Here is a 15,327-nt window from a genome sequence, read left to right as displayed (position 1 = left end):
ACATGTGCCCTGGGAATCCAGTCCAGAGTGACTGACACCAGCCCTGAGGATGTGGTTTGTCCTCCCAGACAACCTCACACAGTCCACTGCCAACACAGTCCACTGCGGTTTATACAGGGCCTCTGCATAAATAAGGCCTCTCTGTCTTATTTTACAGGAAGGAGCTGGGCCACACCAGAGTCACAGAGTTGAAGAGGAGCACGGCCAACTCTGGCCGTCTTTAGCCTCCAATCTCTGGGCTCTTTCACAGCCTGAGTGTCTAAGCTTCTGAGCCTTCAGAATTTCTCAGTTCCTACTTTGATAGAGAGAGGGGCGGGGTGGAAGGACCTGGTACAGAGATTGGACTAGCCCAGCATTGAAAGAGCGAGGACCTGGGGTCAGGAACTGAGCTCAGCTCCAGACTCATTTGAGGTCATCTTGACAGCGTGAGGACAGAGACCTTATCTCCGCTCACAGCCATGGCAGGTGGGAGGGACTGGCCCCAGCTGACCACGGTTTTCCAAGTGCACAGCTGGGAATTCAGTCTTCCCTGTCACCCTCCTCTGCTGTCTCATCTGAGGTCTGCGGATCATTTACATTCAGTCTCAGAAAACTCCCGGACCGTGGAAAATCCTCAAATAATGCTGAGAAATCAAAAACACAACAGTGAGGTGTACCATTGTTTACTTCTTAGACTAGCAAAGAATGAAAGTTCAGAGTAGCAAGGGTGTAGTACTCTTGGTGTGAAAGTAAACTTGTTATAATTTTATTTTGGAGGATAATTTGTCAAAATCTAAACAAAATTTTTAAATCATTAACTCATTGACTCTGCAATTCTGCTTTTAAGTAGTGCACGTGCCTATTTGGGTATATGATACCTACAGGATGATTGCTGTTAGAATTTTCAAAAACAAATGCAACTATCCACAGAAGGTAACGGTAGAATGGGCCATAGTTCCACTATGAAAGAAGCTACTATGCTTTTGTTAAAAAGAATGAGACAAATGAATGTATTGACCAAAACATCTAATATAATATACTAGCTTCAGAGTTTGGTTTTTTTTTTGAGACGGAGTCTTGCTCTGTCACCCAGGCTGGAGTGCTGGGTGGACCCCCAGTTCCAGGAGAGGGACTGATGAGACCAGGGTCTTGGGGGGTGCACGGGATATGGGGGTGGGACGATCACAAGGAGGAGGATAGAGCCAGGCTGGAGACACCAGGACTTGGGGTAGCGGTAGGCGTTTCTGTCCGTGGGAACACAGCAGATGGAGGCAGGGCAGAGAGTGTCCAGCGCCCCTGCCCTCAGCCAGCGCCTACCTGAACCTTTCAGGTAAGGAAGGAATTTCTTCCACAGTAAAGCCTTTCAAACAAACACAATCAGAAGCACAGTTAGAACTATGATCCCTACAATGATACATGAGAGGTAATGAGAAGAGGCAGGAGTCCCCGGGCTGGTGGTCATTGTCTCTTCAGCAGCTAGGGTTTCCGCAGTGGCATTGGCACCAAATTCTTCAACACACTGGATATCATCCCAGGACGTACAATTACTGACTTGGACTTCCCCACTAGGGCACCTGGGTACACACAGAGAGGGAGGTGAGGACTCTTGAGGGAAAACTGACCAGGTGGGATAAAAGGGGAGCCACCCTTCCTCTCCAATGTCCCTGAGAAGGCGTCAGGGGAAGGACAGGCTCCTGTCTGGAGGGGGTCCCCCAAGCTCCCTTGTTGAGGCTGAGAAAGGGTCTGAGCACGCGCATTTCAGCCCCTCAGCCTCCCTGCTCTGGGGCCACAGGAGCCTTCTGTGTTGGGCACACACTGAGCTTCCCTGGGCTGCAGAGGAGGCCTGTGTTAGGAGGAGCCACACTCCAGGGGAAGGTCACAAGCTGAGCCCTGTCCTCCAGTCAACGCACAGTACAAGTGATCTCTCACCCCCAACTGTCTGCTGCTTCCTCCCAATCACAGCAAACATTAGGGGGCCAGAGAAGAACAAATTACTCTTGGCCCTTAAAGCCCAAATAGGGAAAAGACAGGACTTATTGAGGGATTGGGGCCAGAGGTGAGGCCGGCTGGTTTGGCTCAGGCCCTCACGGGAACTTGAAGGAGCTCCACCCACGGCCTTCTTATGACTTTTGTTGGCCGTGGCCACTTTTGTCTTTATGGGTCCTGCCTGCATAAAAAATATTAAAAATAACATTTTTTAAAACAGCTTGGTATAGCAACAAATACAACCCAGACTAGATTCAAGTGTTTTCTTCTCATTTCAAAAGGAAATCGCATTTCCTAGGTTTGCTGAAAAGGATCAAGGGATCCAGAAATTTGCCTCTTGTGCCCAGTGAACAAGTCGGTCTGGCCAAGGGGACTCGTGCTGGGGAGGGTCTGGGAAGGGGCTGCTGAAGGGGGTAGGGGTGGGGACAGGCAGATGGACCAGGAGTGGCCACTGCAGACCCAAGAGACCCCACAGGCTCAGGAACAGACACCCCATGGTTCCAGAGGCTCCATGGGGTCAGCGGAGAAATAGGGGTACCAGGTGACTCAGGTCTTCTCAGCTGTCGGGAGCCCCTGGCTGCTATCTCACCTGCTGCACTTCTGGCATATCTCAGGGGAGTTTTCATTCCAGAAGGTGCCTTCTTCACACTGACACACTGTGTCTCTGGTCATGGTGCAGGAACTTTTAGTTTTTTGATCTGACAACAGAGCATAAGGTTTTGGGAATGTGTTTCCCTGATGTATCCCTCGATCTTCCTTACCACCCACCCCCTCCCACTCAGCTCAACCAAGTTCACCAAGAAGTTCTGAGGGCCATTTTCTGCACCAGCACACTCAGGGCTCATACAGGACACCCACCCTTCAGCTGTCACCAACATTCAGAGGAGTCATAAAAAGGAGCATGATTCATTATTTATTACATCAGATTAGGGGAAAAGCATTGTTTCAATGGCATGGTCAGTAGCAAGGGAGGTGCAAGGGCATCACCTGAGAGACTCTGCAAGGAGAGGACCCTTGGGGGACTTCCCCAAAGCCCCGGCCTTGCTGGGGAGGACGAAGGGGCCTGAGAACCTGAAGGCTGAGTGAGGCCGAGCACCTGCCAGGAGCACAGAGCCCGGGGGAGAGAGCCTGGCCCTGGAGCAGACCCGTGCCACTGCTGAAACCCAGCCCTGTCCACTGGGCCAGGCCTCCTCTATGCTGTAATGATCCCCCCACCCTCTTGCAGCTGACAGTTTAGAAGATTTCCCAGCCAGGTGGCATGCATTATAGAAAAGATTTCTTTCTATTTTTTTTAATCAGTCAAATATATAATCACAGAACAGGGTGATGAAGGCCAGGTTGGGCTGGAACTTGGTTCCCTGACTCACATCGGCTACAACTCCCACCTCATTTCCCCACACTCCACCTCTGGACAAGAGGTCCACACGTTCTGTACCTGATTTACAAACTGTACATGGGAGGCAAGAAAACAAATTGTTGGAAGTGTTGGTGTAATCCACACCCTCTGTGCATGGGTTACAGGCTCCAGTATGTTCTGATCTATGAGATCCTGGGAAGGGAGAGAAAAGCCAATGAATGAGTCACTACAGAATTCCCAGAGGCTGACAGTGGTGGGGAAACTTCCTTTTTGGCCCTCTCTGGAATTGAGACAGAGAAATCCTCTCTTCCAGGCTTAGTCTTGTCATCAATTCAGCATCTAAGACATACCTTTGACTGGCACTACTGACAGAAATATAATACAAACCACATGCAAAATTCAAATTCTATGAGAGCCATATTAAAATAGTAAAAAGAATGAGGCCAAATTAATTTTAACAATATAGTTTTAACCTAAAATATCTAAAATACTACATTTCAACATGTAATCAATACACATCATTGAGATACTTTACTTTTTTTACACCCTCACTCACAAAATAACATCCATCCTACTGTACATGTGATCTGCCCATGCTGGTCCACCTGACCTGTTTGCTGTCCACTCACCACAGTGGCCACCTGTCTTCGCTGAGTCTCCCCAAGCCCCTGAAACCTGGGGTTCTCATTCCTGCAGGGCCTTCTCAAGAGCACTCTTCCTGGCTCTCTGCAAGACTGGCCCTGTCCAACTTTAAATATCAGCCCAAATCACCATCCCTGAGAGGCCCCACCAACCTCGTCTATCTCACCTATCACTTAACTATTCTTCATGGTTCCCATCAGGACATCCTGACTGTTATGTATATTCATGTGTCTTTTTTTTTTTTTTTTTTTGAGACAGAGTCTTGCTCTGTCACCTGGCTGGAGTGCAGTGGCACAATCTCAGCTCACTGCAACCTCCAACTCCCTGGTTCAAGCGATTTTCCTGCCTCAGCCTCCCCAATAGCTGGGATTATAGGTGACGTGCCACCACGCCCGGATTTGTATGGAACTACAAAAGACCTCAAATAGCCAAAGTGATCTTAAGCAAAACAAACAAAAGAACAAAGATGGAGTCATCATACTACCTGATTTTAAAATATGTTACAAAACTATAGTAATCAAAACTGAATGGTAATGGCATAACAATGGTAAATAAACCGATGGAACAAAATAGTGAACCCAGATTTAAATCAATGCATTTACAGTTGATTGATTGTGAGAAAGATACCAAGAACACAAAATGGGGAAAGGACAGTCTCTTCAATAAATGATGTAGGTATTGACATGCAGAAGAATGAAATAAGACCTTTATCTCACATCATATGTAAAAATTAATTCAAAATGGACTAAAGATTAAAACATAAGATCTGAAATGGTAAAACTACCACAAGAATACATAGGGGAAAATTTTCATGATGTTGGTCTGGGCAATGGTTGCTTGACTATGACCCCAAAAGCACAGGCAACAAAAGGAAAAACAGACAAATGAGGTTACATTAGACTAAAAAGGTTCTGCATGACAAAGGAAACAATGAACAGAGTGAAGAGACAACCTACAGAATGAGGGTCAATATTCAAAAGATCCAAGATTTTGGTTAAAATCTGAAATACACAGGAACTCAAACATCTCAATAGCACACAATCAAATAATCCAAGTAAAATGGATACATGGGCATGGGACCTGAATAGACACTTCTCAAAAGGAGACATAGAAGTGGCCAACAAATATATGAAAAAAATGCTCAGCATCACTAACCATCAAGTGCCAAATATCACTTCACACCTGTAAGAATGGCTATTACCAAAAAGACAAAAGATAACGAGTGTTGATGATGATGGGGAGAAAAAGGAACGCTGGTACACTGTTGGTGGGAATGGAAATTAGTACATCCATTATGGAAAACAGTATGGAGGTTCCTCAAAAAACAAAACATAGAACAACTATATGATCTAGCAATCCCACTATTGGGTATACATCCAAAGGAAATTACATCAGTATATTGAAGAGATATCTTCCCCTCCCCTATGCATTGGAGCATTATTTACAATGGTCAAGACATGGAATCAACCTATGTGTCCATGGATGGATGAAAAGTTAAAGAAAATGTGACACATAGATACAATGGAATACTATTCAGCCTTTAAAAAGAAGGGAATTCTGTCATTTGTGTCAGCATGGATGAACCTGGAGGACACTATGCTAAGTGAAATAAGCCAGGCACAGAAAGGCAAACACCTCATGATCTCACATATGTGGAATCAGAAAAAGTTGATCTCATAGAGGTGGAGAGTAGAATGGTGATTACCAGGGCTTGAGTTGGATGGTGGGATGGGGAGATGTTAGTCAAAGGATACAAAATTTCAGTTAGACAGGGAGAATAAATTCAAGAGATGTATTGTGGAACATGGTGACTACAGTTATTAAAACAATGTGTTGTACAGTCCTGCCTTCTATCCACAGGGAATGTATTCTATGGAACAAACTCTGCACATACTCAAGTCCCTGATATAAATTGGGATAGTATTGCATAAAACCCAGGCACATATGCTTTAAATCATCTCTAGATTACTTGTAATACCCAATGGAATAGACATGCTATGTAAATAAGTGCTATACTGCATTGCTTTTTATCTACTTTTATTGATGTATTATCATTTTTATTTTTTCCGCATATTGTTGATCTGTGGTTTGTTGCAACCATGGATACAGAACCCACAGATAAGGAAGGCTACAAAACCCACAGATAAAAAGGGCAAAGAGGGCTTATCACAGGGCTCTGTATCCATACAGCTGAAAATTGCTGAGCAGATTTTTAAGTGTTCTTAACCACGAATACATGATAAGTATGTGAATTAGCTTGATTTAGCCATTCCACAATGTGTACATATTTCAAAACATCATGGTATACATCATAAATGTATACAACGTTTATCTATCAATTAAAAATAAACTGATTTTTAAAAATAAGAGTGCACCTGCTGGACACTCCTCCTCCTTGAAGCTGTGCCTCTGTTGCTGTGGGACCACTGTCTGCTGGGGAACTTCTTCCTGCCAGGCAGTGGTGGCAGAGTAAGCTAGGACCTGTGGGGACAAAGGAGTGATGGGCGTGAGTGACTTCCAGACCTCACCCCTCCCAGGCTCCATCTCACATTCCCTTCACCCCAAGTGACAAAACCCATCAGAGCTTGGACATTTTTTCCAGCTCCAAACTTTCATTCTTTCGTATCCGTGTTTGTCCCTTGGCCTGTTAGGGCCAGCTATTTTCTATAAAAAAAAAAAAAAAAATACAGGCAAGTGCGATGGCTCACGCCTGTAATCCCAGCAATTTGGAAGGCCGAGGCAGGTGGATCACAAGGTCAAGAGATCGAGACCATCCTGGCCAACATGGTGAAACCCTGTTTCTACTAAAAATACAAAAATTAGCTGGGCATGGTGGCACACACCTGTAATCCCAGCTACTTGGGAGGCTGAGGCAGGAGAATAGCTTGAACCTGAAAGGCAGAGGTTGCAGTGAGCTGAGATTGTGCCATTGCACTCCAACGTGGCGACAGCGCAAGACTCTGTCTCAAATAAAAAAAAAAAAAAAAAGAAAGAAAAAACGAAAAGAAAAAGAAAAACACTTCTGTATCCTTTTCTCATATTATAACATAAAATACATTTACCCCAGATAATGAGAGCAAGAAGAGTTATTTTGTTTTTTTGATACAGAGTCTTGCTATGTTGCCCAGGCTGGAATGCAGTGGCTATTCATAGGTGTGATCATATCTTACTATAGGCTCGAACTCCTGGCCTGAAGTGATCCTCCTGCTTCAGTCTCCCAAGAAACGTGGATAACAGGCATATGCCACCGTGGTTGGAAAGAAAAGATTTTATAAGAATTTTAAAAAACCACGCACATATGAGCCCTTCATGCAGAAATAGCATTTAATATATTTAGTTTCACCAAGTGTTTAATTGACCAATAGGTGAATTCTGTCTCTCTCACTCACACACACACAAATACACACAGACACACACATAAACATACTCAGTTTTACAAATGAAGGTTATAATATATATAACCGTACAGAAAGTCAGGATATAGCATCAAACATTAAGTAATTAATTACTGCTTTACAAAGGACCTTGACAAGCTGCTCCCACTAAATATCAAAGAGTGACAAAAAAGATGAAACAGCAATTCAGGGATTCTGGCCATGATCTCTATGTTATAAATGACAACTAGAAGACAACTGGAGAAATTGGGATAGAGTCTGCGTATTAGATAGTGGTAATGTGTTGATGTTAATTTCCTTGTTTGTAGAAAGTACACACTAAAGGATTCAATAATAGTTTTCATCATGCCAACAGCCATTTTTTCAAATGTTTTTATTATATAGTTTTTGTAACTTTTCTTTCAGTTGGGAGTGTTTTAAAGTAGGAAATTAATTTAAGCAAAACCAAAATGGTTACAATGAAAGCTGCTTATGTTGGGCTCAGTTCAACTACCTGGATCTAAACAAGACAAAACGTAGCTTTCTTCCACATCAAAGCCTGCCTAGCAGTTGGTGACAGTGAAGCTAACGCACATTTCCCAAATCATTCCTTCCCGGGCTGGAGTCCCCTCTAGGTTCAGGCGATGTCTGCGTCTCCTTTCTCTGCTCTCACACTCTTACTCCCTCTCATCTAATGAGGGGTTTATTAGTGTTTTTTTTTTTTTTTTGGAGACAGGGTCTCCCTCTGTCCTCCATGTTGGATTGCAGTGGTGTAATCTCAGTTCACTACAACCTTTGCCTCCTCTGCCTCCCGGACTCAAGTGGTCCTCCCACCTCAGTCCCCACAGACAGGTGTGTGCCACAATCCCCATCTAATTTTCGCATGTTTTGTAGAGCTGCGGTTTCGCCATGTTGCCCAGAGTGGTTTAACTCCTAAGCTCAAGTGATCTGCCTGCCTGGGCCTCCCGAAGTACTGGGATTACAGGTACAAGCCACCACACACAGTTCGTTTTGTCAGTTCTTTCTGTGGTTTGTATTCTTTGATTTATGTTCCTTCCTGTTACTTTGTTTGGTTTAAATTTACACTTATATTTTATGATTGATTAATGTAGCTCCTCAGGCCATAATTTTCATTTTCTTTCTTTTTTTTTTTTTTTGAGATGGAGTCTCCGTCTGTGGTCCAGGCTGGAGTGCAGTGGCGCCATCTCGGCTCACTGCAAGCTCCGCCTCCCGGGTTCACGCCATTCTCCTGCCTCAGCCTCCCGAGTAACTGGGACTACAGGTGCCCGCCACCACACCTGGCTAATTTTTTGTATTTTTAGTAGAGACCGGGTTTCACCATATTAGCCAGGATGGTCTCGATCTCCTGACATCATGATCTGCCCTTCTCGGCCTCCCAAAGTGCTGGAATTACAGGTGTGAGCCGCCATACCTGGCCCATAATTTTCATGTTTTTTCTTTTTTTGACAGCTTTAGTGAGACACAATTCACATAATTAATAATTATGATTATTCATATAATTCACTCATTTAAAGTCTACATTTCAGCAGTTTTTAATATACTGATAGCTATGCAATCATCACTATAATCAATTTTAGAATATTTTCATCACTCCAGAAAGGAACTACATACCCTTCAGTAGTAACTCCCCATCTCCCCAACCCCTGATTTTTTATTAGAAACATTGAAAGCTGTATATTTCACCCTGAGCACTGTTAGCCATTTCCTACCAGTTTTGATGTGTTATATTGTCATTATTACTTACTTTGAAATATCTTACCTTCCCTTTTGATTTCTTGTCTGAACCACAGATTTTTAGAAGTGTGTTGTTCAATATCAAAATTTTAGAATTCTCTATGGATATTGTTACTGATTTCCAGTTTAGTTTCATTAAGTTTAGAGATCATATTGTGTGTTTTATAGCCCAGAACCTGGTCTATTTTGGTGAAAGTATCATGAGCATAGAAAGGAATAAGTGTTCAGTGGATGTTCCACTCCTGCTCTTTAAATGTCAGTTAAATCAAGGTGGTTGATAGTGTGCAGATCGCTCGCCACTTTACTGGCATTTTCATTTGATCATGCTATCAAGTGCAGAGAAACAGCTGATTTAATCTCTTTTTAATTCTATTTTTGCATCATGTGTTTTGAAGCTGTATTACTAGGCATACACAATTTGTGATTATTATTACACTCCTTGAAGAATTAACCCTTTTAACTACAAAGGTCCCTTTTCATCTCCCATAATATTCTATGTCCTAAAATTGTTACAGTAGGCAGCTAGTTAGGTATGAGCAGGACAGGAGAGGGCTCCCCGCTTCTGACACCAGCAGTGTTGGGTGACCATCAGGTGGTTGATAATTGTGTCTCTAAAGTAAGAACTGGTTACAGCCGATGCCAGTAAAAGGCAGTTTCCTAATACGTAGAAAACACCTGAAACTGATCAGCAGCTTCCCAGTAAGATTTCAGGAGTGGGGAGAAGTAAGGCAGGATCCTGGAATTATGCCAACCTATAAAACCCCAACTCAGGCGGTCCGGCTGTGCACTGTTCTCAAGTCACCTGCTCGGCCATCTTCCAAGTTGTACTTTCCTTCTTTTCTTTCCGTTCCTTCCTTTCCTTCCTGTTCTAAAGCTTTTTAATAAACTTTCACTCCTGCTCTGAAACTTGCCTCCGTCTCTCCTTCTACCTTATGCCCCTCAGTCCAATTCTTTCTTCTCAGGAGGCAAAGAGCTGAAGGTGCTGTGGACCCATACGGATTGGCCGCCTTCAACGTAGGGTAACTCGGATCTCATCCACCGCTAACAAAATCAACTTTACCTGATACTGAGAATAGCCACGGCAGTTTTCTTGGCCTTACACTCTGCATGGCGTATCTTTCTACATCTATTTACTTTCAACAGAAAACATCTGTGTCTTCCTTTTAAGGCCCATCTCATATCTGCCCTTCCAACCATTTCTACCACTGAACTGTAGTGCTCAGTGGATTTACAGGTAGTGCAATAATTGATATAGTTGAAACAGACCTATAAGTTTACCATTTAAGCTATGATTGTCTAGTCTAATGTTTTTGCTCCTTTTTCCCCTGCACATTTTAATGTTAATTACCTTTTAGAATTCCATTTTAATTGGATAAACTGACTTTTTATGCATACATATTTCCATAATCTATGTGCAAGTGCTATAGGGAATACAGTATACACTGAAGTGTTTACATTCTATTGAAGGTTTTTAAAAAATGGATTTATTGAGGTATAATGGGCATGAAACAAAGAGTACATTTTTGAAGCATGTAGTTTGGTAGATTGAGACGTGTGTATACACTGTGGAACTACCACCACGATAAGATAATGACATGTCCACCACACCCCAGAATTTCTTCATTCTTCAATGTAATCCTCTCTTCCACTTTGCTATGCCCCTAGCAATAATTCTGCTTTTTGTCAGAATAGATTGGTTGAATTTTAATAAGAAATGGAATCAGATGGTAAGCATTCTGTGTGGATTCTTTCACATGACATAACTTTCTGTGTTTTTCTGGTTTTTTGTTTGTTTGTTTGTTTTTGTTGTTGTTGTTGGGACAGGGTTTGCTATGTTGCCCTGGCTGGTCTTGAACTCCTGGGCTCAAATGATCTGCCTGTCTTGGCAGGACTACAGGTGTGAGCCATCGCACCCTGCCCGCCCTGGTCAATTGACTATTATGAATTAAAGGCTATTGAAAAACAGCAGGTGCAAGAAGATCCTTTGACCTCTTTTGTGTTTCCTAAAAGCAGGAAATGAAAGTCCCCAGGGAAACATAGGACAATCTCCTTTTTTTTTTTTTTCCTGAACGCTCCGCCTCCCGGGTTCTCACCATTCTCCTGCCTCAGCCTCTCCAGTAGCTGGGACTACAGGCACCTGCCACCACGTTCCGCTAATTTTTTTGTATTTTCAGTAGAGACGGGGTTTCACCGTGTTAGCCAGGATGGTCTCGATCTCCTGACCTCGTGATCCACCTGCCTTGGCCTCCCAAAATGCTGAGATTACAGGCGTGAGCCACCGCACCCGGCTGACAATCTTCTTATTTTTAAGGATGAGAAGTTGAGGCCAAGAGGGTACTGTGCAGACCCTGTTAGAATGGATCCACTCTCATCTTTTTAGCTCCTCACACAGTTACTTGCTTCTTCATGAGTTACTTGGTCTATTTCAGTAAATAAGTAACTGACTCTCACAGGTTCTTCCATGCCGGGTAAAACTTGCATTAAATAAATGTGTGTGCTTGTCTCCTGTGCATCTCTCTTATGTCAATTAAATTCTCAGGCCCAGCTAAAAAAAAAAAAAAAATGGGGGAGCATCTGAAGGAGAGCTTCGCTTCCCTCCCTGACCCTCAATGGTGACTGTAATCAAACCACATCTTCCAGGCCAACAGTACCACATCCTATGGCCCTGCAACAGCTGGCCTCTCTCCAGCACAGCCTCTCTGGAGGAGGGGGAGGCAAGGGTGGTGAGATCTCAGGCCTCCCTCATGCTACCTCCTATTAGTTATATAATCCCTGGTGTCAACTCTCCCACCACACTGTGGGCTCCAGGGAGCAGGATTCACGTGGGGTTCATTTGTCCTCCCAAACTCCAGCCGACTCCAGGCACAGGTGTTCCCAGAGTAAAGGGCTCACTGTTTACTTCCTGGATGAATCACTTTCCCCCCAAGCCTATGAAGTGAGCACGGTTGTGGCCTCAGCTCGCGGCCGAAGGACAGGCTCCAAGAGCCCTGTGGACTCTGCTGAGGAACCATAAGAGCTCTCAGAGGCCAAGGGCAGGACAGAGATCAGAGAAGCAGCTGCTCAGAGAACTCTAGCCCTGAATCTCATTTTGCCACTTGTAAAACAGGAAAAACAACCTTCATCTCCCTGGGTTGTTAGGAAAATCCACTACACGAAGATGTGCATTCTCTGGCTGGAAGCAGGACACCAGCTACCCAACGGCAGAGGCTCGGGGCATGGCACTGTCCCCACTGTCCCCATCCCTGACCTAGAAGCTAGAGCCTCGTTGCCCTGCCACTCTTGGATACAGGACAGAGGACCAGAACTGGGACTGTAGCCTCACAGTACGGCCTGGGTTAGTAGCCATCTGCAGCCACCTGGATGGAGACATTTCCTGCTCACTCTTCAAACTGCAAACCGGGCCAGGCGCCTACCAGAAGGACAACTGGAAGCGTGGCAGGTAAACCAGGCTGTGGCCCTGCAGTGCCATCGCTGTCCTCACTTGAGGTCTGGCTCCTCTGTTCCTCCATGGCCTCTCCCCATGGTGCTCCACCCTAGTCTTCAGAAGCTTCTGCCCCAAGCTCAGGGAGCCAGTACCAAGGTGCAGGTAGGAGCAGGTGCAGCCTCTGCTGGGTGGAGGACAGGTGCCTGGGGATCCAGTGCAGAGTGACTGACAGCAGCCCTGAGGATGTGATTTGTCCTCCCACACCTGGTAACACAGCCCTCTGAGGTTTACACAGGGCTGCTGAAGATTTTTATCTTCTCTTCACTTTACAGGCCGGAGCTGGGGCCACACCAGAGTCACAGAGCCAGAGGGAGAGCATGGCAGGGCCCAGCCGTTCACAACCTTCAATCTCAGGAGTCCTTGACAGCCTGAGAGTCTGAGATTCTGAGCCGTTGGAACTTCTCAATTCCTACTTTGATAGAGAGAGGAATGGTGTGGAAGGACCTGGCACAGAGATTGGACCAGCCCAGCATTGACAGAGCCAGGACCGGGGGTCAGGAACTGAGCTCAGCTCCGGGCTCATCTGAAGTCACCCTGACAGGCTGAGGATGGAGACCTTATCTCCATTCACAGGCATGGTGGGTGGCAGGGACTGGCCCCAGCTGACCAGGGTTTTCCAAGTGCACAGGTCAGAATTCAGTCTTCCCTGCTGTCTCATCTGGATCCCCTGGTCATCTACTCCCAGTACCAAAAAACTCCTATATCCTTGAAAATTCCTAATACCATGAAGAAACAAAAATACATAGCAATGTGATGTGTCATGTTTTACGTCTTAGACTAGTAACGAATGAAAGCTAAGTGTAGCAAAGTTGTAGGGACACAGGCACATTTGTGGACTAGGTGTGACTGTATAGCTGGGTTCAGTGGTTTTTTGGAGGAAAATTCGTGAACATTTAAAGAAACTTCTGAAGTCATTTATCCCGCAGAAGGAGAAGTAGAATTCAACTTGTAAGGAGTTGCCTAATAAGCTGGTGTGCATGGGTATGTGGACACACGATACATACAACGGTATTTAGTACAATGCTGTTGGAATTAGCAAAGGCAGTCAGGATGGGATCTGACCAGCTGCCCCTAGGCGTCAACAGTGAATTAAAATGTGGCTTACCCATGCAGTAAAATACAATACCCTTGTTTAAAAGAAGATCAGTCTGAATGTACTGCCATAAAACATCTAATGTGATTCGTGTTAGCTCCAAAATTTTAAAAAGCGATTGTACATTGAAATGCATTTAATAAGGCAAGACTGATGGAAGGATTAAAGCCTCCTTTGGGACGTATAGAGTTCACATTCCCAAAACCGCGAAAGTCAGGTTGCTGGCCTTGTCTACACTGGTCATCCATGCATTCTCTCTTCAGGGCCACTGTCCTGACACAGCCATTCTTCTAGCTGCCTCAGGTAGGTCCACCCACTATAAACTATTTTAAAAGTCAGTTGTGTAATTTTTGAGAGGTGAAAATGTTACTGCTTTTCTGAATTTAGCATTAATTTGTAGAAAGACAACATGCAAACTCTCATGGTTCCTGTAACCTTGCTTTGGCCTTTTCTTTTTTCTTTTTGGTATTACATAAAGAATCTTCAAAAGGGCTGTTAGCAAAAACCTCAGTCAATCTGAAAGAGACCTAGAAGTCTGCACATTTTATACATAATATGTCCTTGCACTCACACTACTACCAATCTCAGTTTCCAAAGCCAACTCACAACGAGAACTTTATACCGTTTATGCTGAAAGAAGGGGCCGGGGCCAGCCCCCGGTCCTGCCTATGGGATATAGAGGGGACACACGGGTGGCAGTGGAAGACACTGACTGCAAGCACGTTGGTTAACCGCTTCCTGCCACTTTTCCGCTTCCTGCCACTTTCAGGACAGAGGAAGTGAAATTTGCAAAGGACAGCGCTGAAAAGCTTTTTCACTGGCTGTTGGTTAAGCCGATCTCCAAGGAACACGTTTAAGAATGTAAACATGGGGTTAATTTTATTAACTAATTAATTAATTAATGAGAGAGGCAACCGCTCTGTGTCTTCCGGAGGCTCACTCTATGGGTTCCACCTTGACTCCCTCCCTCTCTTAATTCTGGAACTTCCCTCCCTTCGCGGACTCGGGGCAGCCAGGGGGAGCGCCTTCTCTGCTCCCTCGCGGCCAGGTCGCTCCTGCCCAGCCCGGGGACCCAGTTCTTCCCCTGACTCCGTCGACAAGTTCGTTCTGCCCGGACATGCCCGGCCGCAGGTGACCAGGGCCAGGCATCCCTGCCGTGTCCCCCTGTCTCCCTGCCGCCTCCCGGCGCCAGGTGCGCTCTTCCCCAGCCAGGGACCACGGCGGGGACTCACCGGCGGCAGGACCGCGACGATGACGACGACGAACTTTAGGGTCTTGGGGATCCGGGCCATGGTATGGTTCCCGACGCCGTCCTGGGTCCTGGGTCGCACCCTGCCCCGGCCGTCAGGCTGCCGGGGCGCTCTGTCCCCAAAGTTCCCTAGCGGTAGGAAGCGCTCCTCATCTCCCGCACCTCTGGTCAAACTCCCAAAAATCTATCAGAAATCGTTCGCGGAGTTCGTGTGCGTTGAGAGGTTCCCACAGCTGCACTGCCAGAATCGGAGCGCAGCGCCTTTGCTTTTATACCGGCGTGAAAAAGGCGTGGTCACTTGTTGTCACCTGCAGCAGTCACTTCCAAGCAGTCAGAAAAGGGGCATGGCCTCCCCCAGCACCTCCCGGGAGGGCCGAGGTTGTGGGGGTGGGTGCATGGACGCACAGG

General features: G+C 45.5%; 1 protein-coding gene across 1 annotated transcript; it reads right to left on the bottom strand.

Annotated features, from left to right (window-relative positions):
* Nucleotides 1-1,128: 1,128 nt before the first annotated feature.
* LOC116462000 (tumor necrosis factor receptor superfamily member 10C-like) lies at nt 1,129-14,977 on the bottom strand. The gene is made up of 5 exons (XM_032144155.2): nt 14,903-14,977; nt 6,340-6,445; nt 3,401-3,514; nt 2,555-2,663; nt 1,129-1,553 (listed from the first exon to the last, which is right to left on the bottom strand). The coding sequence occupies exons 1-5, from the start codon at nt 14,960-14,962 to the stop codon at nt 1,343-1,345; spliced, it is 600 nt and encodes a 199-aa protein (XP_032000046.1). The 5' UTR covers nt 14,963-14,977; the 3' UTR covers nt 1,129-1,342.
* Nucleotides 14,978-15,327: the final 350 nt, after the last annotated feature.

Source organism: Hylobates moloch, unplaced genomic scaffold, assembly GCF_009828535.3.
Source record: "Hylobates moloch isolate HMO894 unplaced genomic scaffold, HMol_V3 SCAFFOLD_22, whole genome shotgun sequence".
NCBI lineage: Eukaryota > Metazoa > Chordata > Mammalia > Primates > Hylobatidae > Hylobates > Hylobates moloch.
The sequence above is the reverse complement of the archived record's forward strand: the minus strand, read 5'-3'. Positions and strand labels throughout refer to the sequence as shown.